The sequence below is a fragment of the Phacochoerus africanus genome, chromosome 16, assembly GCF_016906955.1.
Source record: "Phacochoerus africanus isolate WHEZ1 chromosome 16, ROS_Pafr_v1, whole genome shotgun sequence".
In the NCBI taxonomy this organism is placed as follows: Eukaryota; Metazoa; Chordata; class Mammalia; order Artiodactyla; family Suidae; genus Phacochoerus; species Phacochoerus africanus.
Genome location: NC_062559.1, coordinates 42,321,780 through 42,349,109, shown reverse-complemented (window position 1 = coordinate 42,349,109; position 27,330 = coordinate 42,321,780). Strand labels below are relative to the sequence as shown.

Below are 27,330 nucleotides of genomic sequence, written 5' to 3'. Positions count from 1 at the left end.
GCTCCGAAGGTCCTCACGAGTTTCAGTCTGCAAGTTTCAGAGGGAGCTGCGTCCCTAAATACCACCAACACACTGTGCAAATCTCTTCGCCGAGGGTTATACCTGGAACCCGGTCTCCCGCCACAGTGCCGGAGGTGGAACAAGCGCTCTCGGGGCTCTGAAGGATTCTGGGTTCTTCCGGGTTTTGTGTCGAATCAGCCGGTGGCGACCCAGCGCCGCGTCGCAGGGTGAGGAATGTGCGGCCTGCGCGCGCGCCGCGGCGTTTACTTGGCGATTCATCATGCTCCGGGCCGGGCCGCGCGCACCGCTTCCGCCGCCACCCCCTCCAGACCTCCCAGGGCTGCCGGCTCATGCCCTCTCTGCGCCCGGCGCTGCTTAGAGCCGCCCCGCGCCGCTCTGCTGCTGTCGCCACCGCCCCGGCTCCCAGCCCAGCCGCCGCTCCTGCCCTGCCGGCACATCAACACGCCCGCCCGCGCCCCGATCTCGTTCCCCGCCGCCTCCGCCGCCGCCTCGCGGAGCAGCATGGACGGCGTCGGGACTGAGGAGGTGCTGGCACCTCTTAGGCTAGCGGTGCGCCAGCAGGTACCGGCATTCTGCACCTTTCCTAAGCCCGCGCTCTCCTCCCTTTAGTGCCCTCCTGCTCATCCTCTCTCTCTCCCCCGGGCACCAGTCCACATCGCGGATTAGATTCCACCTCTCCTTCATTCTCTGGAAGCCCTTGGTTTCCTGGCATCTTCCTCGCCTACCCTACTTTGGACCCGGGTCCCCGCGTGCGTCGGCCACCTTCCCTCCCGTGGACCCTTGTCCTTCTCTCTCCTTGGTGTCTCCATCGGATCCCTTCGACTTCCTGCGTTCCTCCTCTCACCATCTGTTCTCCTTTCCTCTTCCTTGTTCCTGCCGGTCTTTCTTCCCTCTCCGGTGAGACTCGGATCTGTGATCCCCTTGGTTCTTCTCCTGCCCTGGCTCAATAAGCTCCACTTCACTTTTCCAGTCCCTCCTATGTTTGTGCTCCCTGGATGGCGAGATGCCTAGTTCTTCCCTGGTCAATTACCAGCCGGAGCTGCGGGTGCTCTCTTCTTACGGCCTGACTTTCTTTTTTAATCTTCAGGATGCTTTGGATAGTGTTTTCTTCTTGCTGTCTTCCTTCATTCAGTGCTTAGTTAGTCTTGTGGTCCGCTGAAGACATAAAAATAGTTGAAACGTGGATGTGAGGAGGTGTTGAACTTTTTTCTTTTCTAATAATGTTAAGTTCATCATTCTTCGCTCCTCTCATCTTTTCTGGGTCCCGAAAGGGCCATTTGGAGTGGGTGAGCTTTCAGATCGTAAACGTGGGAAGCTGTAATGTTCTTGAGTTACTCGGTGAAGTCAGCCATCCATCGTATGGAACATTTTGAAATTTGGAGGAAGGTTTCATAGGCTGGAGGGCTTGTGATTAATGCAGGCCTCCTTTTCCTAGGGCACTGCATGGATATCAGAATTTAGAGAAGACAGAGAAAGGTTATTTCAAAGGGATTCTCATATCCATTCAGGTAGAACCAGAAAAGCTCAGATTAGGACCCTGAGGATCCGATGACTTAGTCGCAAACGCCAAACGGGTTTCTCCTGCACGGGTGCCTGATGCAATAACTTGCCTTAGCTACGGAGGGAGGAACCTTCTCCGAAATAATTCATTGGGGCAGAGCTGCCGCAAATTCGGCAAATTCTGCCACTTTATCTACTTCTCTCAAGTTTGAGCCTGACTGATTCAACAGTGTTTTATTTGAGATTTTCACTAGGGGCTTAATTTTTTCTTTATTCTTTGTTATCAGAGCGCTATGAGTGCTTATTCTCTGTCTCCATCCACCCACCCTCCCCAAATAAAATTAGGTGTGGTTCCTTTGTCTTTTCTGTAACTCTCAACCTTTTTCTCCCCCATATCCCTCACTTTAGATGGGAGAATACATCTAATGTGGAAAAACACGTACTCAAACCCCTCCCTCTGCCACGTTAGCCTGGAACTGCAGTGCAAGTTACCCATCTATAGTAAGACTGTGGAACTAGTTAACTGAAGTAAACTTTGATGATGGAACAACTTTCCAATGTTATTACTGTCTTGCATATTGTTTCTGTTGGCTTGATTGTTAGTTTTTTTGTACTTAAGGTATTTTCTGAATATGTGAGTTAGTGGGTTTTTTTTTTCTCCTAATTTTCCAGGACCACAACATATATCAGTTAATAGGATTTTGAATGACACTGATTTCAGGGTCAGCTGGAAGGAAGTTTAAACATCAACTAGTTACCCCCTCCCCCCTTTTGGCTTATGGGTTCGTGAGATACACTGTCACCTCTACCCATTTTGCATAATTCCACTGTGAAGTTTGTAAAGTGGAAAACATCCTTGGAGTGGGATTTTTAAGGTGGTTAACAACTGGTCTTGTTAGTGGCATGTGTTTCATATAAATATATATTTAATGTAAATTTGCCAGTCTGCTCTGCTGCTGTTTTTTTTCAAGATTTGATTTGTTGATTGACTGAAATGTATTTTCCCATGGCATATTCTTAGTTATTTCCTGGAGAATTTGGTTATGCGGTTTGTTAGGAGGGCCTTACAGCATCTAGAAAACTGTTAGTTGTTTGATGAAGGGCACTCTAGGGGGCAACTGAGTTAAAAAAAAAAACAAAAACCAATTGGGGGGAGTTCCCTTCCTGGTGCATTGGAAATGAATCCTACTAGCATCCATGAGGATGCAGGTTCAATCCCTGGCCTCACTCATTGGGTTAAAGATCTGGCGTTGCAGTGAGCTGTGGTATAGGTTGAAGATATGACTTGGATCCCGAATTGCTGTGGCTGTGGTGTAGGCCGGCAGCTGGTAGCTCTGATTCAGCCCCTAGCTTGGGAACTTCCATATGCTGCGAGTGTGGCCCTAAAAAAAAAAAAAGGGAATTAGCTTAGGGCGGCCAGACTTTATTTTGCCAAATAAGGGTGTTTAGAAAATTGCAATCAACAAACTACTATTTGATTTCTCCTTTCATTTCATACCAAAAAAAGGCAGACCATAACTCAGACTAAAGAACAGTCTTTTATATTTAGTACGTTTAGCTTTGAAAAAAGGTCTAATATATTGTCTTCTCTCACCCCCCCATGCCCCCAGTTTAGCTCATATTGATGAAAACTTTGCCCTGGAGTTTCTTGTTTGAAACCTATTGCTCTAGGGCAATGGTGCTAAAAGTATGGTCCGCAAACCCTTGGAGGTCTTCAAGGTTTAAAACCATTTGCACAATAAAATGAAAATGTTATTTGCATTTTTCACTGTGTTGACATTTGCACTGATGGTGCAAAGCTTGGTGAATAAAACTGCTAGCCCTTCAAGTAAGGGACACTAAACCAAACTGGGTCATATTCTCTGCCACACTCTCTCAGTTAAAAAAAAAAAAAGTCAGTTTTGCCTTAAAGTGTCTGTAACAAAGCAGTAAAAATGATTAATTTTAATACATTCAGACCTCTGTGGGCAATCTTTTTAATATTCTGTGTGACTGCATGGGAATTATGCCTGAAGGATGCCCAAATGTGATGATTGTCTCAGGAAAAGCACTCATTTTATAATTGTTATTTCCCCAATACAATTATTTTTTCTACTGTACAGCCTAGTGACCCAGTTACATATACATGTATACATTCTTTTTTCTCCCATTATAAGAAAAGCACTTATGATTGTTTGAGTTGCAAGCCAAACTCACTTTTTTTCATGGAACCCTCTAAAATGTCTGACAAACAGTTGTTATTCAGTCTTGGGTATTGGGCATTCATTCATTATCTGGAAATAAGTGAAGAAAGACTTACTTCAGGAAACAACTGATAGTATTTGGGGCCAGTAATAAAATTCAATTTGGGGAAATTTTAGAATTTTGGAAAATTTGTATCTATCGCTGTGAATTTGACAGCTTCCCAGTACTTCACGACTTTTCTGATGAGCTAAGGGGTGATATTAATAAATGAGGGTTTTTTTTTTTTTTGCTGTTATGTAATGTATGAGTCAATATTTGAAAGATCTGCATAACTCAGTTAAATAGTATTTTCCAAATGACCAATACATGATGTAAAGAAATCAAGTATTGGTAAAAGATCTACTCAGTCTAAGACATGTTAATGGTTTTAATGTATCAATATCAAAAGTTCATTGCTAGGAGTTCCAACTGGGAACCATGAGGTTGTGGCTATAGCTCCAATTAGACCCCTAGCCTGGGAACCTCCATATGCCCCTGCCACTGCCCTTAAAAAAAAAAAGAAGAAGTTCATTGCTCTAGTGTCCAATTCCACATTCCTCCTGGCCTTAAAGAAATAACTTCTAAGAAACTACCACTTGTTAGAGTTTTGGTGGTGTATCAAAGACGAATATCCACAATTATTTGAAAAGGCTTTAAAAGTTATGTCTTTCCATTTGTGCATGATTTTGATGCAATATCATATTGGAAGAGAGGCAGATATGCAGATCTGGCTGTCTCCTGTAAACTACTAGTTAAGAGATTACAAAATAGTAAAACTATCATTCTTATTTTGTTTTATTTGGAAAAAAATTATTGTCATAAAAATGTTATTTTATGCATGTTAGCACATATTGAGCTTTTTTTAATGAATTAAGCATTTTTTAATATATTGATTTTTTTTTCTGTTATAGCTGGTTTACAGTGTTCTGTCAATTTTCTACTGTACAGCATGGTGGCCCAGTCACACACACATGTATACATTCTTTTTCTCACATTAACATGCTCCATCATAAGTGACTAGACAAAGTTCCCAGAATTAAGAATTTTTAAATTTCTGTTTTAACTTCGAATACAGTAAGCACTGATGGAAATAATCTTCATGAACAAAAGCATTTGGGGGTCCTAAGTAATTTTTAACAGTATAACTGGGTTTTGAGCCCAAAAAGTCGGAGAGCCAGTGCTTTAGGGGAAGTATCTGATTTAAATGAAGACAGATTTGGGCTGCTCCCGGAATCCCCCATCCCCACCCTGCTTTCCCCTTTACAGCCAAGGGGTTTCTCCTATAGTCACTGGCTCCACCTTCTCATTTCCCTTTCACTCTTCTTCTCCCTCCACCCCGCCCTTTCTGCCCTTGACCTCCGCCACTACCCTTGCCTGCTACCCTAAAGGGTACTCTCCTCTGATCATCTTTAGCGTTTTACTGTGTTAACCACACTCCCGTCAAGTTTCTCCCCCACCCCACCCCTCCTTGGCTTTGTCTACACATTAAATGTGATTCACTAGCTGAAAAAGTACGTCTCAAGGTCTCTTTGTACAAACAGGGCCTGTTGAGATGACTAACTTGATCTGGAGTGTTGGGAAGAACCAAATAGGCAGGTATAGAGATTTGATGAGGTGTTTTCTGTATCATTGCCTGGGCTTAAAAGAGGCCACTCTGAAATGATCTAGGTAGGTGTAGCTTGATGCTCTAACAAAGTATCCTTATATGGAGAAAAATAACCAAGAAGGGTTTTTTTTAACCTGTAATGAAACTTAATAATTGTCAACAAAGGAGAGCTTTCACGTGTTGCTAGATGGGCTTTCCTTGCCAGAGATCAAACCCAAGCCACAGCAGTAACCAGAGCTACAGCAGTGACAATGCCAGATCCTTAACCTGCTGAGCCACCAGGAAACTCCTAGATGGGCTTTCTCTATGCTCCTATCTATTTTTGTGTTGCTGTATTTTGTAAATAAAAGTGTAGGCTCTGAAGTTGTACTTCCAGCGTTTGGATCCTACTTCACTCTCTACTTAGCTGGTGACTTTCTGCAAATTATTTAACTTTTCTATAGCCAAACCTCTTCATCTGTAATGCGGGAATGGAGTGACAGGCATTACAGGGAGATGGTTCGTGTAAAGTGATGACAGTGCTGCCTGTAGTACATAGTAAGCTCTGGGTAAAATGTTAGATATTATTCCGAAATGATTGTGGCTTATTGGAACGCTGGCTTTACCAAATTATTGCTGGCATGGAACTCACATTTTCTTGTGGTTGCTGGTTTGATAACATTTTGAGCCTTTAAAAGAGAATTGATGTCTTCTGAATTTGGTTAGGATAGGGTGATAGAAAAGCCTTTTTAATGATTTCTTGGGACGTCTTTAAATGATTAGCTGTCTAAATTACTAATGATAGGCATAGATGTGTGAATAATATTACTTGTGCTTCAGCTTTTCAGATTTCTTTTACTATAATTGGGAGGATACCAGTAAAACTCAGATCTTAGTCGTAGGAAGAAGACTTGGGCTGAAGAGCCCTGAATTTTGCTCTGCTTTGATTTTCTGAACTGAGATGGCCATTAAAGCTCTTGTGTAATCCACAAAGAACCAATGTTAAGTTTGCAAAGTTGTGTTTGTCAGTAGTTATAAAGCACTTGGAAGTCTGAAATTAATTTATTAATCTTAGCAAGAACCCACTAGACCCATATGTGTAAAGTCAAATATCTTAAAAAGGTAAGGAAATCTTAAAAAAGTGAGGAAGTGTTTTCTGTTTTTCCCTTGGCCAACTGAATATGCAGCATGATATGTATGAAGGATGCATGAGGAAGCTCCTTTGGAATGATTTCTCATCTAAAACTATTTTGCTTTGTAATCACAGACTCTTAGTTCTAATATATGTCTTTATGACCAGAATTTATGCAGGAATTAAGCTTCTAGTTGATGTTTCTTTTCTTTCTTTTTTTTGTTTTTTTTTGTTTTTTGTTTTTTAGGGCCACACCGATGGCATATGGAGGTTCCCAGGCTAGGGGTCAAATCGAAGCTACAGCTGCGGGTCTACACCACAGCTCACGGCAACACCGGATCCTTAACCCACTGAGCAAGGCCAGGGATCAAACCTGCAGCTTCATGGTTCCTAGTCAGATTCGTCAACCACTGAGCCAGGATGGGAACTCCTAGTTGATGTTTCTTGAAGGTAATTTAAAGATAATGTTGATGTTTCACATCAGTTTCATTCAACACACACACACACACACACACACACACACACTATAGTTGGTAGTGACGAAAGAGAGAAGAAAAATAATTAGAAATTAGAAATCCTTAAATTCTTTCATTCCATGTTTAGATCACTTCCAATTCTTTTGTTTACAGAATTAGGTCATCATAATCATGGTTTTAATTATTTCCATGATTCCGAATAAACGTGATTGTTTCCCTAGTCACGGAGACTTTGGAGATGATTAACTCAGTGTAAGAATCTTCACTTCACTGCTTCTGTTGATAGCTAGCCTCTTCTCGAATGTATGTGTGCCTTATTCTGTGCCTGAACTTTAAAAGACAGAAAGTAGTTCAGGGAAATTAATTTAAAATGTTTCCTGCCTTTTCCTTTGTTTGTGGCCTTACTGCCCTGCCCTTTGAAAAGCTCCAGAAGAAAAACGTGGAAGCATCCATACTTGACACAGTGATAGAGGAACTGCTTGCCACCCTGTTTTCAGAACACAGACCCTCATAAGGTTCTTATCCCCATCGAAAAGCACTGTTTGTGAACACTTAAGAGCTAAGTGTTCCGACAAGTAGAAGGGGAAAGACCGCTCAATGAGTCAAGGACATGTCAGTAGATATTTGATTTGTTCTAGGTCTAGGTTGTGATCTCAGGCAACAAATATTTGAGTGCCAGAATTGACATGCCAGAGTTCCTGTCTTAAAAGAGCCTACTTTATAATGACAGGGCCAGGTAAGAATGCATGGAAATCAATAAGCCAGTCCATTGATAGGGTGATTTCAGATATTGTATTTGTAATAAAAAAGTTAAAATAAAGTTGGAAGGTGACTGAGGATGTTGCTTTTGCTGGAGAGATCAAGATAATAGAATAAAAACTGCTAGAATAATAGTGGACTAGAAGTTTCCCGCGTGGCTCAGTAACGAATCCGGCTAGTATCCATGAAGGCTCGGGTTCGATCCCTGGCCTTGCTCGGTGGGTCAAGGATCTGGCATTGCCATGAGCTGTGGTGTAGGTTCAAGAACTGGCTTGAATCCCGAATTGCTGTTGCTGTGGTGTAGGCAGGCAGCTGTGGCTCTGACTCAACCCCTAGCCTGGGAACTTCCATGTGCCCTCAAAAGAAAAAAAAAAAAAAGGATGAGACTTTATTGTATATGGTAAGAGAATGAGAGGAATAACCAATTCAGTGCCTCTCAATGTATCAGACCGAGTGTCCCCTTTTCTACCAGATAATTTGGAATTCCCTGTTACTACCCTGTAATGAAATGCATATGAAATATCTATGCACATCTCATTAAAAATATGTGTACATATAATGCTCTAGGTGTAATACAAATAAACAGAAGTCATTTATAATAAAATAATGTGTATTTCAATATGTGAGTTTGGGGTATGACTCCACTGAAATTTCTGCTGAAATAAGTGGATGCTTATGCCTCTGCACAGATTTACTGTGAATGCAGTTGCTATACATGCACATTGAGAAAGGTATATTATGTCAGTTACTTAGATAAGTTAGTAGCATAGCCAGTGGTCACATGGTTTGTTTTTCTTTCAAGTAGTAACGGCTTTGTGAAACTCTGAGCAGAACATGGTATGACCTTCCTCTCCCTTTTAAATTGAAGTATAGTTGAATTTCGTCTTCCTTTAAATGATATTTTCCTGGATGCATTCCTGGAAAATTCAGTGTATGTTAAAACTGGGACAGTACTTCTGATTATATATAAGCAGAATTAGGTTCTAGGTGCAGATAATTTTATACAGCTTTTCATCTCCTAACTAGGACATGCTAAAGTAGCATGAATGGCAGGGGAGGGGGACTGTCATTGGACGAGGTGAAGTAGGCAGGAGCTTAGAAAATGTGAACAAGAGGAAAGAATGATGACAGGCCCCTCAAAGGAGCCGGAGTCTTAGAAGAAGAAAAGAGGAATCAGTTTGAAAGTTCAGAGGGGAATAAGGAGGACATCTGTCCATTTCCAGCCCTTGAGGATCAAAGGGATAGGGGAGAAAACCCAGCCTCTGGTTGAGATGGCTTCAAGGGGAGAAATGTCCTCAAGGAATGATTCTAAGTTTGCAACATTCAGGAAGGGCTTCAGAAGGGATGTGAGAGAATTTCATTAAGTGAAAGGAAGCACTTTTGGTATGCGGATAAACATTATTTTGGCATAAGGGTAGGAACAGTCACCAAATTAGGGATGCTGTCTGTTTGTGAAGAGAAGATATACAAAGGTGGAAGAGAAATGAAATGAATTAGAGTAATTTGGTGCTAGGTGTGATCTTAATTTAGACCCTTTTGGATGAGAGACAAGCTGGTAATCCGTTGTAGCAATCTAGTCCATGAGGGGTGAAAAGGAGAGTTTAGATTTGAAATTCTCAAGTGAAATTGACCAGAGGTTGGAAGTAAAGAAGGATGACTTGAGGCTTCTTGTTGGGAAGTGGTAGGTTTGGTTGCCATTAACAATGGAGAGCAATACAGTACAAAGGAGAAGGAATAGGTTTGGAGCAGAGAAAGATAATTCCATTAGGTTTGGAATAATTTGGCTACAGCAAATTTGAGGTGTTTTATAGCATAACAGCTGTCGTTTTTGTCTACTGTTAGGTTCTATTCAAAAGAGTCTCCTTAAATTGTTTTATTTATTCTTTCTTTATAGCAATCCAGTGAGGTAAGTGTTATTATCCTGATTTTACAGTTGAGGAAGCTGAAGCTCAGAGAGGTTTCAGCTTGCTCACGGTTTCACAATTAGCTGATCAGGGATTAAAATCTAGGTCTTTAATAACTCCTCTTAAGCACTATGTTTTACATAACTTGTATAGGCATGGGATTTTTGTTTTGTGCGTTGCCTGCATTTCATCATGCTTCTTGAATCTGAGAATGCATGTTTTTGAGAATTTACAGAAAAATGCATAGCTATTATCTTTTCAAATATTACCTCTTAGAAATTTTCTGTGTTCTTTTCTTCTTGAATTCTGGATGAGTGAATGCCAGACTCTCATTCTCTTCTCTGTGTCTCATTATCTCACTCATATTTTCAGATTTGTCACTCTGCTCCACTTTATGGATTATCCACAGATAATTTCTTTAGGTCTGTCTCCTAGATCACTAATTTTTTCTTCATCTGTGTCTGATCTGCTATTTAAACTGTCCACTGAGTTTTTAATTTCAGGTTTATTTCCAGATGATCTGGGTGGTTCCTTTTCAAGTCCCCTGATTGTGTTTGATAGTCTCTGGTTCTTCAATCATGTTTTTGAGTCCTCCTTTTATTTTACTTTAAACATCTTGAGCATTTAAAAAATATATTTGGTCATCCTAATATTTTAAGGGATCTAATTTTGTTTCACTCATGGTAGCTTTTTCCTCATAGGTTTTTAAGTTTTGGGTTATTATTTTGGTGACCTTAACATGCGGAAATCTTAAAAGGCCTGTGTGGAAGGTCTGCTTGTCCAGAGGGCAGTTGCTTCTCTGGGGCACCCAAGGGCTCTATTACTTTGGCAACTTTAATTTCTCAGCTTGAAGTTTCCCACACTGTGTAGTGCAGTGTTTTTATTTCCTTTCTCACTGTACAAGTGGTAGGTTGTTGCAAGTGAGAAAAGTAGTCTAAAAGAAATTAACCAGGGGAAGTTCCCTTGTGGCATAGTGAGTTAAGGATCTGCCATTGCCACATCTGTGGCACAGGTTGCAACTGTGGAGAGGGTTCATTCCCCAGCCTGGGAACCTCCACATTCTGTGGGTGCCACCAAAAAAGGAAAAAGAAAAAGAAATTAGCAAGGAAGATAAGCCAGTAGTAACTGAGAAGACATGGTCAGAGAGCTAAGTGGAAAACTAAGACAGTCGTTTTTTTGTAAGCGAGAAAGGGGAGAGATTCACGGAGAGGGTGGTCTGTTTGTTGGTTCTTCTGTGTTCTCAGTACTGACCTAGCTCTTTACTTTTTGTCAATGCTTTTCTCTCCTCCATCCATCCAGTCCTCACAAAGAGAAAAAACAAACCAGTAGTAATCACCCTGTGAGCATGGTTATTTATGTACTCATCTATATATTCTGCTGGATTATAAAGGCTGAGGGCAGAGACCTTCAGTTATTCATAATGAACTTTTTTTCACATAGTAAACATTTGAATTTCCTCATTCTTACACTTTTTACAAGGCGTGCTTCAAAATGCTTTTCTTGACTTCTGGAAACCAACCAATCCTGAATATGCATTCTCTTGGTTGCCTAGGGAGACCTTGTGCGAAAACTGAAAGAAGATAAAGCACCCCAAGTAGATGTAGACAAAGCAGTCGCTGAGCTCAAAGCCCGGAAGAGGGTTCTGGAAGCAAAGGTGAGTGAGTCTAGGGGATCCTGAAAAAGGAACATAAGTAGGTATAGAATTATTCACCTTTATTTAGTCTCTTTGGGTGGAGAGACCTAGAAAAGTTTCTGAATTAGTCACATTTGCTGTATCTCTACTTGCCCAGAATCCTCTCCTCCTCCTCTACTTGGCAGACTCCTTACCCTTTCTGCGTATAACTCAAAATGTCACGTTTTCTCAAAGCCTTCCTCCTCCCTGACCCATCCCTTCTCTGCCCTGACTTACATCCTAGGCTGGTTATGTTCCATGAATGTTCCTGGAAGGCATTGTGTTCTTATGAATTCCCTGATGTCTGCAAATAATAGTGATGATGTTTTAAATTTGTTTCTCTCTCTCTTTTTTTGTCTTTTTTTGCTATTTCTTGGGCCGCTCCCTCGGCATATGGAGGTTCCCAGGCTAGGGGTCGAATCGGAGGCGTAGCCACCAGCCTACACCAGAGCCACAGCAACGCGGGATCCGAGCCGTGTCTGCAACCTACACCACAGCTCACGGCAACGCCGGATCATTAACCCACTGAGCAAAGGCAGGGACCGAACCCGCAACCTCATGGTTCCTAGTCGGATTCGTTAACCACTGCGCCACGATGGGAACTCCCTAATTTGTTTCTCTTAAGGTAAAGTTCTATTCACCTGATACATGCTCCTGAACTTTCAAATTATAAATTTCCCATCACCAAACTGGAATAGTTTGAAGTTTTGTTTGTTTGTTTTTATCTTTTCTAGGGGTGCACCTGCAGCATATGGAGGTTCCCAGGCTAGGGCTTGAATCAGAGCTGTAGTGGCTGGCCTACACCACAGCTCACGGCAACGTTGGATCCTTAACCAACTGAGCGAGGCCAGGGATTGAACCCACAACTTTATGGTTCCTAGTCGGATTCGTTAACCACTGAGCCACAACAGGAACTCCCAGTTTGAAGTTTTAAGTCACTTTCCCTACAGTGATCCACTGAAAAATCAAATATTGGTTCAGTATCTGCATCTAAGTAAGCTTAGTCTGATAGTCTTGGAAATGATCACACACTTTCCTAAATAGTTAAGTAAGGGTGTCTTTTCTGGAACTCAAAGGGGAAAACACCCTAAGGTTTCTCTTGTTTTAAGGGTCTCCAAATCTTGTCTGATAAATTTTATACTGAATTCTGCTGAGGAATGAAACAAATTCACATGTGTAAATTGAAATTCCCACTCACTCCTCCAGTCATATATTTTCTCTTTAAAAATCCCTTATAGGAGCTAGCGTTACAGCCCAAAGATGATGTGGTAGACAGAGCAAAAATGGAAGATACCCTGAAGAGGAGGTTTTTCTACGATCAAGCTTTTGCTATTTATGGAGGTAGGGAACTGATGAGAGAAAGAACAATTGTGTTGTTAGTGGATTTAATAATCTTTTTTTTTTTTTCCTTTTTTAGGTCCGCAACTGTGGCATATGGAAGTTCCCAGGCCAGGGGTCGAATTGAAGCTGCAGCTGCTGGCCTATACCACAGCCACAGCAATACTAGGTCTGAGCCATGTCTGCGACCTACACTCAGCCCACAGCAACACCAGATCCTTAACCCACTGAGCAAGACCAGGGATCAAACCCACATCCTCGTGGATGCTAAGTTGGGTTCTTAACCCACTGAGCTATGACGGGAACTCCTGAGTTAATGTTCTTAAATCAGAAACACAGCTTGCCAATTGGTAACTAGTTATATCCGGTCACACAAAGCAGAAGCTAGATATCTTGCTGTCATTTGTTTCGAGTTGGTCACTTGGTGTGATGTCTGTTCTTGTTTCCCTACACCCTCCTTGTTCTTGAAGGCAACTTTTTGCATTAGGACTTAGGGAATTTAGGGGGGGTCCCGATATTAAACACTTGATGTGTCCATGCCAGTGGAGCCTAGGGAGCAGGAGGGGCCATTGTACACTGGCCGACTGCACTGTGCCCCTGCACACAAGGGCTTGATAAACCATAGTTCCTAGATCAGTCATTATGGCAGCTGCCAGGAGAGAACGTGCTTCATAGGTACGCAAATACATCTGCATCTTTTCTGAACACCACGTGAATTTATGTAGTCAAATATAATTCACCGATTAAATGCAGAATGGCATTTTTCATAGTTTTCAGAGATTATTGCAACAATATTAGACTTTCAGTACTTTGCTACCGACCTTGATTTGAGTTTTAGTCTGAGCAGATCTCTAAGTGTTTAACTTCTTGAGGTTTAAATGGTGGCTCAAATACTCAAGAATGTTTTAGAGAATTGGCTACTAAAATTTGAGATCATATTTATTCAGCTGATGCAACAAATTATTTTCTGATTTCTATAGCAGAAATCTATAATCTGCTTTTTCATTCTTTCTTATATATGGAGGAAGGTCTTTTTTACTTTTTCTAGTTTTTTGCTAATCCTACCTGAAATTTCAAGTTTGGAAATAGTAATGGAATGAGAGTATTTTCATTTTACCTCTCTGTCAGCTGGCTGAAAATAAGGCTCTTCAGTAATGAGGAATTTGAATACATTTTTAGGGAGTAAGCGAAGTCTTAAAAGTATCAGTTTCTTGTGTCTCCTTGCTTTGATTTGTTCAGAGTAACAAGGGAAAGTACCCGTTTTCCTCCTGTATTTTACAGGTGTTAGTGGCCTCTATGACTTTGGGCCAGTTGGATGTGCTTTGAAAAACAACATTATTCAGACCTGGAGGCAGCACTTTATCCAAGAGGAACAGATCCTGGAGATTGATTGCACCATGCTCACCCCCGAGCCAGTTTTAAAGTAAGATTTCTAGTTTGAGGTGGAAATTCTTCTGTATATATATATATATATATATATATATATATATATATATATATATATCTAACTAACTTTTTCTGATTAAAAAAACTACCCATGTTCATTGTGAAAATCTAGAAAGTAAAGAAAAACAGAAAATATTTACTGCCCACAGATAGCCATGTTAAAAATGTTGTATTTATCCTTCCTGTCCTTTTTTAAATTTAAATTTTTATTTTTATTTATTTTGTCGTTTATTTTTGGCTGTGCCTATGGTATTCAGAAGTCCCCAGGCCAAGGATCGAACCCTCACCAACAACCTGCTGAGCTGCAAGGGAATTCAGCCATTTAAAACAAATTGAGTTCTTAATGATGGATATAAGATCAGAACAACCCATTCTTTACTCCTTGCTCCACTTTGGGAACTGCGTAGAGATAATACCAGTGTCCATGCAGGTTTTGGTGGCAGAAAAATCCTTTAGTTCATTGTCTATACTGAGTTATCACAAATTCTTGGGTAGTCAGAATCCTCGTGTTTTGGACTTTGCTTGGATCATTAATAATAATGAGACAGCAGTGACAATGCCGTACCCTTAACTCACTAGGCCACGGGGAACTCCTGGCATACATGTTTATCTGCTGTGGGATGGATCATTATAGATACGGAAGCTTTCATCTTTCAGAGTCACAGATGTAAACTATGGCTAAACATATAGAAGGGAGATTGTCTTACAAGGTGAAAGTCTATGTGTTAATTCGTATGAAAATGACTAATTGGCTTGGCATTTATTAACGTAGGACCTCTGGCCACGTAGACAAGTTTGCTGATTTCATGGTGAAAGATGTCAAAAATGGAGAGTGTTTTCGGGCTGACCATCTGTTGAAAGGTATGGTTCTTTATCTCAGATAAATATCCTTTCAAGTAGGTTGATCAAAACAAAGGCTTTGGATTAATCTTTAATCTCAAATATTTTTCATTATTTTTTTTCTTGGGACGTAACATAAAAAGAGTAAGTGCACAGATCTTATAAGTATACAGATCTAGTCCCTCACTTTAAAAAAATATATATGTGTGTGTGTGTATATATATATATATATATGTGTGTGTGTGTATATATGTGTGTGTGTACATGTATAAGATCATTGGAAGTTCTAATGCACCAAAAGAACAAAGACGATATTATGACTCTCCGTGTAAAATCAACCATGGGATTCATATAAATTAAGAACATTATCCTTGGGTTCATTTTTTTTACCTGTCCAGCGTTGACACTCAAAAGTACATGGTCCTTTTTTTCTGACCGATTGAAATTCACATTTACCAACCCTGTTCTTGTAGCTCATTTGCAGAAATTGATGTCTGACAAGAAGTGCTCTGCTGAGAAGAAATCAGAGATGGAAAGTGTCTTGGCCCAGGTGAGTACTTGAGAGATGTCATCACAGTAACCCAGGTAGGTGCTGTCTGTCTTTCAGCATCTGATAACTGTTGGATTCCGCACGTGCTGACCTGGTCACCGCTGTAAAGAAGTTTACTTTCTGTCCCTTGTGCCATCTCTTTTTGCGTTTTTATTTGCTTCTCTGTCTACTCTTTGTGGCTAATCCTTTATTTCTATCAAACTGGCAGGTCAGTGAAAACAGACATGAAATTAGTTCTCTCTCCTCAGAAACTGATTGTCTGGATTTAATGGGAAAAATCAGGGCAGTCTCTAATGGTGACTCGCATTCAGCGTGGAGGTTTGGGGCAGGCATGTATATGAGCGCTGTCTCATGGCCACTTCTGTAGACCTACATTGGTTTTGTTTGTTTGTTTGTTTTTGTCTTTTGTCTTTTTATGGCTGCATCCATGGCATATGGAAGTTCCCAGGCTACGGTTGAATCGGAGCTGTAGCCACTGGCCTATGCCATAGCCACAGCAATGCAGGATCCGAGCCATGTCTGCTACAGCTTATGGCAGCGCCAGATCCTTAACCCACTGAGCGAGACCAGGGATTGAGCTCTCGTCCTCATGGGTGTTAGCCGGGTTCGTTCACCGCTGAGGCAGGACGGGAACTCCTGTAGACCTATAGTTTTAGAGTTTATTTAAGGTGATAATTTTAGGGAAGGCCAAAGATACCATTGAGATAACCTCTTCTGGCCTTTAGCTGATGTAGAAGTGCAGAAATACCTTCTGTGTCCGAAGTAGTTCTTACCCTTCTCTTGCACACCTTTGCCCCAGGGAGGCGCACGTGTCCACATGTGAATGTTGCTGGTTTCTCACCTCATCTGTCCTTTCAAGCAAAGTACATTTTTCCAGCACCACGTTTGATCCTGAGGTCCAGCAGGGCTTACCTCTTAAATTTTATTGCCTTCCTTGGATGAAAAAACAACCACCAGTGCTATGTGGATACACGTTTTCTTTTTTCTTCTTTTTTTTTTTAAATACACGTTTTCTTTATTTTGGCATATAAATGAGTGAAGTTCAGTGTAAGACTCTCTAACTCTCATGAGAATTACTGGATACTTCTCCACTATTGCCCTAATTTTTCAAAATATGCTAATTTTCTTCTGTGATATATAGCTTTCCAGCATTAGCTAAGAAATTTTCTCCTTCCTCACTTAATTTGAAAACTACTTAATCTGGTTCTTAACTCCTCTGCCAGTTTATTTTGGACCTTGTGAAGTATATTTTAGCCCTTACTCAAAGCTCATTGCTTTAGTATTTACTCATGGTTTAGAAAATCATTTCTTGTATTTTAATACTGTTAAGGCCACACACTCATTTCTCATTTCCTTCCTTTCCAACGGCATGACTATTATTAAAAGACGAAATGATGGAGTTCCCGTCGTGGCGCAGTGGTTAACGAATCTGACTAGGAACCATGAGGTTGCGGGTTCGGTCCCTGCCCTTGCTCAGTGGGTTAACGATCCGGCATTGCCGTGAGCTGTGGTGTAGGTTGCAGATGCGGCTTGGATCCAGCGTTGCTGTGGCTCTGGCGTAGGCCGGTGGCTACAGCTCCGATTGGACCCCTAGCCTGGGAACCTCCATATGCTGAGGGAGCGGCCCAAGAAATAGCAACAACAACAACAATAACAACAACAACAACAACAAAAAGACAAAAAAAAAACCAAAAAAACGAAATGAAAAGCACCCCTAAATTATTCTAATTACCCTTAAATTATTCTGTTTCCTATTCAGAATTTTAGACTTACTAAGGTTTTGTGTGTGTATTTTGATTTTTGGGGGGGGTGTCTTTGATTTTTAGCAATTTCATTCATTTCCGAATAAATGGTCAGAAGCCGGAAGAATTGGTTGATTTGCTAAGTCATAATGTATAAATTGAGTACTGACTTTCTGTTTCATCTCAGATACGTATTCCAGGAGAACAGTTTGAGTTTTGGTTTGCCACATCAGATATATATATGATGTATATATATTTTGTTGTTGTTGTTGTTTTTGTTGTTGTTGTTTTTCCTCAGTGCTACGTAAGTAACGTGAATTCTAACAATGATTTAAAATTGCTTGGAGCCACTTTCTCTGAATAGGGAAGTGCCCTGACTCTTAAATATGCACAGAGTAGTAAAATTCAACTATGAAAACTTATTCACATGATTTCAGATTCTTACCAACTAATAACGATTGTCATTGAACAAGAAGTATTATGCTTTTTTTTTCATCGTGAAATGGTAAATGTGTGAATTTTATGTCAGTCCCAGAAAGATACTCCATTTTTCTGTTGGTAAGTGTAAAGTGTGCAGACTGGTTATGGTTTTAGCGTGGATACCTTGAAGGTTAGGTTAATTTTGATGTGCTTATTTTGGGTGAATTTAATACTAGTTGGGGTTTTACATATCATACTTTATTGTATACTTGGGTTTTTTCCTCAGTCTTTTACACTCATGACTTCCTTGATGTGTTCTTTAGCTTGAGAACTATGGACAGCAAGAACTTGGAGATCTTTTTGTGAACTATAACGTAAAATCCCCCATTACTGGAAATGATCTGTCCCCACCAGTGTCTTTTAACTTAATGTTCAAGACCTTCATTGGGCCTGGAGGAAACATGCCTGGGTATGCATCACTTACTGTTTATGCAATGAAATTATTAAAATTGCTTGTAATAAAAGGTAAAGAGTGTTATCAGCCATGGAGGAGAAGTTTTGAAAAGTGATGTGTAGAAACTCCAGATAAACATATCAAGGAGCTAAAATGACCGGTGTATTCTTAAATTTCATTTCTTCTAATTCTTTCTGAATATATATATATATATTTTTAGTAGGGTGATGATTTTTTTGGGCCATAAAATGAAGACAAAACTCTGTGATCATCCTCTCTTGTAATTATTGCTGCATAGGGCAGTAGAGACAGTTGAAGAATGATTCTGAAAATCATTGACCTTACTATTGAAAAAGACTTTTAGAAGCCATTTAGTGTAGATTAGCTACACTGCAGGTGGAACTACCTGCAGTGGTGGAAGTGTTCTGTGTAATCTGTGCCGTCCAACATGCTAACCACTCGCCACATGTGACTGAGTGCTTCTGAGGAGCCAAGTTTTAAAATGTATTTAACTTCAAATAACTTAAATTGAAATGGACATGTACTGGTGGCTTACTATGTTGGACAGGTTACATTTAGCTTATTGATCTTAAAAATGTGGTTTTCACAGATAAAGAAAACCTGAGCACTTTACAGTATGATCCACAACCAGAATCTGTATTTCCAGATTCCTTGTCCATTGTTAACAAACTTCATCAAAGTCTTCCATTTCCTGGCTTCACGTGTTTTCCTTATGGTCTCATTGTAGAGTAAGAGAAGGTGGTGTTTGCTAGATGAAGCTAGCCTAGGTAGATCATGTTTCCTGGAGCAGAAACTAAGTAATAATAAAAATTAATTGTGATATAATGTAATTATTGGCGTTCTTTTAACAAGACTTTGAGTTGAATTAGGATATTTTGTGGAAGGAAGCCAAGGGTGAACCTGCCATTTTGGCAGTGCATACAGAGAGGTATAAAATGGACCATACCCTCTGACCTGCCTTCCTGCTCCTGTGAATTTATCTTAGGGAATAATTCGAAAGGAAAGAAGCTGTGCTCATCAAGAGCATATCAGTTAAAAGTAGAAATAACCCATTTATCCAATAATTTAAGGGTGGTTAACTTAATTATAGTAAAGTAAATCATTTTGGTAGAATACTCAACAACTGTTAAATATGAGAACATTTTATGATTTTTTAAAGAAAATGGATACTTATAAAAGAGTTCATAATTTTACACATTCTACTTATAAATATGCATATAAACTATAGTCATATTGGATGCAATAAAAAACAAAATGAAAAGAGTTGGTATGTTAGAATAAGAAGGTAAAATTTTATTTATTCTTTGTTTTGAAGTTGTATTCATAAAATATCTTGCAGTAGACTTTAGGAGCTCTTACGTTTTGCACAGAATCTTCTGTAAAATGGAGAAGAGGGCAGCAGCTCGAGTGGTGTATTGCTTGGCTATATGGAGAAATACAGAGACGCCTCTGGCTGAAAATGTAAAATACCATGAAGAGTTGCTCATTCTGCTCTTCTCTGTTTCTTTGTGTCTCTGGGTCCAGAGAAGTAAATGATGTGAAAAACCTTGAAAATTGCCTGGCACGGTGTGATAATTGTGATGAGCAGGCTGTGATGTTCCCTCCGTGTCAGTGTGTACTGGCTTCTTTTGAGCTCCACGGTTAGAATTAGTATGTGGGTTCACAGCAGAGGTGTACTTAGGTTATTTTCAAAAGAATCTCAAATTGTTGTCTCCCTCCAAAGTAAATGATTAGGCGGGAGAATGTCAGAGGTTCTACAGACGTCGTAAGAGAGGTTGTGTTTGACCCCCTGGAGTGAGTAAATCAAAGGACCTATCTGCCAGTCTCCTGATAACTTCTCCATTATGATTTTTTAGCTTTGCTACCAAGGCAAGTATCTGTTTCTCAGACTTCGTTTTCGGGCCCATACAGTTTTGTGTGAAAAGAGTACATGGAGGACTTTTAGGATTTGTATCTAGAATTTCACATTTATTGGAAAACTTCATTTCTTTCTTTATAACAGACTGATTTATTTAAATGTATAGGTACTTGAGACCAGAGACTGCGCAGGGGATTTTCCTGAATTTCAAACGACTTTTGGAATTCAACCAAGGAAAGTTGCCTTTTGCTGCTGCCCAGATTGGAAATTCTTTCCGAAATGAGATCTCCCCTCGATCTGGACTGATCAGAGTCAGGTACTGCCCGTTTTATTCTTCCGGTAAAAGTAGTGAATAACTTTGGCATTGAATTGGAAAGAACAGCTCGCTACAAGCTTGAAACAACTCTGCTGCTTTCTTACATGATTATATATTTATTTTCTTTTCCAAAGAAGCTTTTTACACGCGCGGCCTCAGAATATAGTCTCTGGGCTCATAGGCAGTTTCGAGTGACTACAGTGCTTAAGGAGGGGAAAGAAGGAGGGTGAGGAATAGCTCAAGTGTCACCTCTAAGGCAAAATGATTCATTTCAGTCTCCTTGTTCATCTTATGATTTGAGGATGGCAAGATCTTTTTTTTTTTTTTGGTCTTTTTAGGGCTGCACCCATGGCATATGGAGATTCAAGATCTTTTTTTTTTTTTTTTGGTCTTTTTAGGGCTGCACCCACGGCATATGGAGATTCCCAGGCTAGGGGTCAAATTGGAGCTGTAGCCCGCCGGCCTACACCACAGCCGTTGCCACAGCAGCATCAGATTCGAGCTGTGTCTGTGACCTACACCACAGCTCATGGCAATGCCAGACCCTTAACCCACTGAGCAAGGCCAGGGATCGAACTTGTGTCCTCATGAATGCGAGTCAGATTCATTTCCCTGAACCACTGTGGGAACTCAGGGGATGGCAAGATCTTGGTTGTCTGCACTGGGGCATTTTCTGGCAGTGGTGATGTAGATGAGTGTAGGGTCAGGTGGGGAGGAGGTGATGGTTATGGCAGGAGGACCGTGCTAGGTGTCCGGGGCAAACCGCATTACTGGTGTTGGGGTGAGGGTGTTTCAGTAGCCAGCTGGTGATCCTTGGGGTGTTTGAGGCACCTGGATGACAAGAAGTCCAGCTGGCAAGTTTACCGCTATCTGCTTTCGTTCAGACACTCTCCTCTCTCTGTTCTGATAACCTGCCCTTGTCAGATGTATCCAGGAGTATGTGGGAAGGCGTAACAGCACCGCTGTCATGTTTTTCTTTAGAAACTGACTAGGCTGTTGGTGACTTAACCTTTTTTTGTGATTTCTCTCCATTTTCTTACTGATATCATCTCTTGAGGTAATAAATGCCATATAAACCGGGGATATGGAGGGAAACTTAACTTTCTTAGCCTCCAAAGTATTTTCTGCAGCCCCAGTGCCCCCCGCCCCCCCCCCCCCCCGTTTCTTCTGTCTTTTCTTACTCGCGGTAATGACAGACTTCAGACGAAGTGTATCCAACCCCTGACTTACATCAGAGCACCCAGAGCACCTGCCTAATCTTGTCAGACCTCAGGACATCCTCTGAGGAATGCTCCTGTGTTCTCGCCAGACTGCGTCTCCAGTGCCTTCCACAGTATGGTCTAGAAGGGGCCTTCCTGGAGGGAGGAGCTTGCACACCTAGGAAAGTGGAGTGGGAGGATACCCCTGGGCCTTGGTGCAGAAAGAAGTAGCTGGAAACTTTATCCAGGTGTGGTCACAAGGAAAAACATGTCTGAATCGGTTTTATTTCTCAGTGACAATGTTTCTTCGTATCTTTTTTCCTTTTCTTTGTGGGCTTTCCCTTTGTTCCAGTAGTATTTGCAGGCATGCTTTCGGAACACCGAGGCAGCTGTTTCAGACTGAGCTTGTCCAGAGCCAGTGTTCTGGAGAGGATTTACATCAGCTAGTGTGGCGATGGGAAGATTGTAAAGGACCACGTAAGGCAAAACCTGGGGCCTGTGGTAAATAAGGAAAACCAGCTCAGAACTGCGGAAAGGCCCTTGGGGTTCCTGACATTTTATTTCTTGGTCAGTTTCACTTCAAACATTCTGTCTGGATTTCGGCTGCTTTTGTCACGTGCCTCGACAAGATCATGGCTAGAGATCCACTCACCCTTCCGCAGGTCACTGTCTCCATGGCTTTTGTTTCTCAGTAGGGCTAGGATCTGTTCGTTTAGTGTTTTGGTTCCTTCTTGGTGACATAATTTGAGGTGATAAGCCCTTGTATAGCTGTGATTCCTTTGGTTTAGGTTAGGGGCATTATATTGTTCATATGACACTTTTTATAAACTTCATTTCAATAGGCTTACTTCTATTGAATGTCTCCATAGTTCCAGGTAGAGTTTCCAAACTCAAAGGCAGGAGACAATCAGTATTCGTATTGATTTCTGTCTCCTGTCTGTGAGCTGGGCTCATTCGACAGAGTAGATGGAAAGACTTTGGCAGCAGATTGTTTTGGGTTTCTGGGCAAGGTCCTCATCTCTGTCTGCCCTTCCTTGTAGATGTTCCGTTGCCGTCATCCCATTTAGAAGCTCTGTGAGGGTGGACATAGGCTTCTGCGTCTCTCTTATTTCATAGTTATTGAAAGGCAGTTGCGTCTCTCTTATTTCATAGTTATTGAAAGCTATTTCATAGTTGTTGAAAGGCAGTTAAGACACAGTGCTGCTGGATAAATAAGAGATGCCATTAAAAAATAAAAAAATCAAAGCTCTTTTGCAGTTCATTTCATGTATTTTTAGGACCCATTTAAGCAATTTTTTATTCTAAAACATCTGAGGTAATCATGAAAGTGCACTAGTAAATGTGTGTGTGTGTTTTAAAGAAGAGAGATTTGATTTGACTCATAAAATTAACTTAAAACACTTTCCCCCCAATAGCTACTAAATTGCCATTCAGGGAAATCTCTTTGGGAAACCATTGCTATGTGCATATTTATTTCATCATTATGCAGTTAGCTTGATGTTAGCTTGTTCCATTTACGCCGTATGTCCTCTGCCTTGAATAACACTTTATTTAAGAAGCTCTTACTCTAAAGACACCAGCTGTATGGTGCCATTACCAGTCCTTTACTTGCTCAGAGCAATAAAAAGGAGGAAATCAAACTTGTTAGAAAAGCTAAAGAACAATTTATTTCACTTTTAATTTCCCATTCTTTGAAAGGTAAATATCAGGAGCTTCATTTAATGTACATTTATAAAGGCTTGCTAATGCTTTAAGGAAAATCATTTTATCTGGAAGTCACTATTCAGTATCTCATTTTGTGTGTGTGCCTGATGTTTGCTTAAGTTTTCCTAATTTTAAAAACTGTATTAGGAGTTCCCGCTGTGGCGCATTGGGATCTGTGGCATCTCTGCAGTGCCAAGACACAGGTTCAGGCCCTGGCTCAGCACAGTGGATTAAAGGATCCTGCATTCGGCATCAGTGGAAACCACGGCTCAGTTCCCTCACTCCAGAATTCCTTATGCTGTGGGGTGGCCAAAAACTAAAAAAAACAAAACAAAACTATCAATCTGTTCTTTAAAAATCATTTTCCATGTGGAGTTCTCATTGTGGCTCTGCAGGTTAAGGACCGTCGTCTCTGTGAGGATTTGGGTTTGATCCCTGGCTTCTCTTAGTGGGTTAAGGATCCAGCATTGCAACAAGCTGCAGTGTAGGTTGCAGCTGCGGCTCAGATCTGGTGTTGCTGTGGCTGTGGGATAGGCCCTAGCTGCATCTCCCATTTGACCCCTAGCCTGGGAGCTTCCACATGCCGTGGGTGTGGCCATAAAAATTAAAAAATATATATTTTCCATGTCATTCGATATCACTATAGTATGAGTTAAAAATAAAGGCCTTGTTAGTTGTTTTTCATAGTTAAGCATGCAACTTTTCTCCCTCATGTTTTTGCTTTCAGAGAGTTCACAATGGCAGAAATTGAGCACTTTGTCGATCCCAGTGAGAAAGACCATCCCAAGTTCCAGAATGTGGCCGACCTGCACCTTCATTTGTATTCGGCGAAAAGCCCAGGTCAGCGGACAGTCTGCTCGGAAAATGCGCCTAGAGATGCTGTGGAGCAGGTGAGATTCTGTACCTGGCTCAGTGGAGACTATCCTTATTCCAGCATTTAAGCATTAACACATTCTGTGCACTAGATAGCAAAATATTTTATTGTGGCCATCATTTATTTTTATACAGCCTGTGTAAAAACAGTATTTATTATATAATACTGTAGTGGGAGGAAATCACCTGAACATGCCAATGTGCAGGCCATTGGGGCTGACGTGAAAGCAGTATTTAGCAGAGCGCGTGCAAAAGGGTTCTTGGTTTGAACTGTGCCTCATCAGTCTGACTTTTAACAGCACGTACTGCTGCGGGGAGATATTTTGACGCACAAAAAGCGAGCTCTCCGGATTTTAAATTCTTCTGTCTTGCCTGTAGTGACTGATGGAAGTGTGCATGCTTGCCTGCTTGTTTATGAACTTATTCGTCTCTTCACTTTGTTAGGGTGTGATCAACAACTCAGTATTAGGCTATTTCATCGGCCGCATCTACCTCTACCTCGTGAAGGTTGGCGTATCTCCAGATAAGCTCCGCTTCCGACAGCACATGGAGAATGAGATGGCCCATTATGCCTGCGACTGTTGGGATGCTGAGTCCAAAACATCCTATGTGAGTCGAATGGAGCGGTTTTTACCATGTGGTTTCACACTGACAACTTAGAGGCATGGGTATCAAAATTGCCTTTCATGTGTTTCATGTCAGAGTGGCACAAAAAGGAAAGAGAACTCTTCCTGAGCAAAATGGAAAAAGCAGTTGCCCCCCTGTCCTCTCATAACGGGGTGGGGGCTACTCTTGTGCTCCAGGAGCCCTCGTAGACTCGGATGGCTTTTACCCAGAGAGTAAGGGTGAGAATGAGAGCGAGAGAGAGTGCCATGGCCAGTGAAAAGGCAGGGCTGGTGGGTCCTTCCCAGGGGGCGGGAGTGTGATTGGTCACATCCTGGAGTGCAGCTAAGATGGGGCGGCCTCCCTGACAAAGACCCTGGCAAACACTGTAAGTGGTGGGGGTGCTGAGGAGGAAGGTGCTTTAGTTTTAGAGAGCTGTTTGGTAGATTTTGAGGATGGACTAGTAGATTCTGATCTCTTGTTTTTCTCGAATTTCTCAAATTCCGTATATGTAGTAATAGTTCAGAGAAGACCTTCAGGCTACCTCTTTGCTGTACCTACGCCCCCCCTCCCCAGACACAAACAGGAATACTGAAGCTTAGGATTAAAAGGCGTTTGGATATAGGAGATGCTTTCTGCACTGGTGGCAGTAGGAACAAGGTGACATCCAAAACAAGGGGGCTGAGAGCCTCTGGCCTGTCCCTTATTTGGTGTTAGAGGGACTTCTCACACATGTGGAGACTTTAGCTGAGGAGCCTTGGTTCCGACATGCCCTTGGTTTCACTTTGTAAAGTGACTTTGTTTTAATAGAGTCATTTATTTTTTAACTAAAAATAAAAGTTATTAAAAACAGTGACCCTTTTTGCAAAACAAAAAGCAAAACCTAATTCTAAGTGTATCGTGTAGAAAGTGAAACTTGCAACTGTGTATCTCCCTCTCCCCCAAGGCATTTCGTGTCTCTTTTCTAGATCAGGGATCCAAGAACATTCTCCGTGGTAAATATAGTAAATATTTAAGGCTTTGTGGATCTCTGTGTTCTTTCTTCTTGGTTGTTTTCATTTGTTTGTTTGTTTTTTATAGCCCTTTAAAAATGTTGAAACCATTCTTGCCCCATGAACTTTGGTTTGCCAACCCCTATTCAAGATAATTTTATATGCTTTATAAGCATGTACACATGTATACATGCAGAATGATATGCATATATCTGTAGTGGCTGTTATTGATGGGTTGTATTTTTTTTTGTCTTTTGTCTTTTTAGGGCCACACCCATGGCATATGAAGGTTCTCAGGCTAGGGGTCGAATTGGATCTGTAGGCGCTGGCCTGCACTACAGCCACAACAGTGTCAGATCCGAGCTGCATCTTTGACCTACACCATAGCTCACAGCAATGCCGGATCCTTAACCCACTGAGTGAGGCCAGGGATTGAACCTGCATCCTAGGTTCCATCTGGTTGCTAGTCAGATTCCTTTCTGATGAGCCACAATGGGAACTCCTGATACTGTTTTTTAATGTATTCTCTTTCCTTTGTGGAATTAGGCAAGAATCTGTTAGGTTTTTCTTGTTACTTTACTTTCTTCACAAACTTGCTTGACATGTATCTGCTAAAATGATCGTGGTCATTATTTTTGGATTAGAGATGATGAGTAATTTCTTTATGTGTTTTAGATTTTCTGGAATTTCTTTTTATTTTCAAATTAAACCAATAAGGTATTTTCTGTTTTGTGTGAGATTTCGGGTTAACCCAGACACAGAGTCTTAGGATCTCAATTTAGATTCTGAGTCTGGCCTAGATTACATTTCATTTGTTCATTCAGTGTTTGTAATCGTCTAGAGTTGGATATCATTCTGAGTGTATTATTATCTAATGCTCACAATAATTCTATTCATGGGTCCTATTTCTGAAGAGACTGAAGTGCTGAGACGTCAGCTAGTTTGCTGGAGTCTGACAGCTAGTGAGTGCTGACGCAGGGGTGTGAACCAGGACTAAGTCTAGACCTGTGATCTTAACCACGTTGCTTTAATACACCTTGCTGCACCCCTGTTCATCCTTATCTGAGTATCACGGGGCTGTGGCCATACCCTCAAGGATGGGGGGGGGCGTCAGAAAATGTGGGCCTCATAAGTCCTGGGGGTGCAGTTAATACTGTATTGCACATGTGAAGGTTGCTCAGAGTAGATCTGAAAAGGTCTCATTACAGAAAAAAACCCTTGTAACTATGGATGCTGATGGGTGTGACCTCAACACATTGCGGTGATCATTTGCAGTATATACAAATATCAAATCATGATGTTCTGTGTACACCTGCAACTAGTAGAATGTTGCATGTCAGTTATACCCAAATGAAAAAGAAAATTAAAGAAAAAAAAATTTTTAAAGAAAATCAGGGCCTGTTTTGAGATTAGGCCAAAACGTTTGTGTAGTCATTGGGAGACTGGTCTAAACAAAACCAGAAGCTCCAAAATAACAAACCTTTAAGGAGAGAGGACACCTTTTAAGACTTTAATACTTTTTTGGTGTGTGCTTCATTGTTCGTTTTTTTTAAGAAGAAAAGTTACTGATACAGCTATTGCTCCATCCTCTTCGTCTCTCTCCTCAGAGAGAACCCAAAGTCGGTGTCTCCCAATCCTAGGCATGTTTCTCTGGTTTTACCTTTTAGTACCTAAATATGTTCATTGACATCTGTAGCAAATG

At 41.1% G+C, this 27,330-nt stretch overlaps 1 protein-coding gene across 1 annotated transcript in view; it reads left to right on the top strand.

Moving 5' to 3' along the window:
* The first annotated feature begins 295 nt into the window (after nt 1-295).
* GARS1 (glycyl-tRNA synthetase 1) overlaps nt 296-27,330 on the top strand; it is a 42,656-nt gene continuing 15,621 nt past the window's right edge. The window contains 13 exon segments of the mRNA XM_047762968.1: nt 296-386; nt 388-582; nt 11,153-11,254; nt 12,511-12,613; nt 13,892-14,033; nt 14,829-14,917; nt 15,370-15,446; nt 17,932-18,077; nt 20,108-20,257; nt 23,888-23,990; nt 23,992-24,031; nt 24,034-24,050; nt 24,478-24,642. Coding sequence (XP_047618924.1) covers nt 351-386; nt 388-582; nt 11,153-11,254; nt 12,511-12,613; nt 13,892-14,033; nt 14,829-14,917; nt 15,370-15,446; nt 17,932-18,077; nt 20,108-20,257; nt 23,888-23,990; nt 23,992-24,031; nt 24,034-24,050; nt 24,478-24,642 — 1,365 coding nt within the window. The 5' untranslated portion in view covers nt 296-350.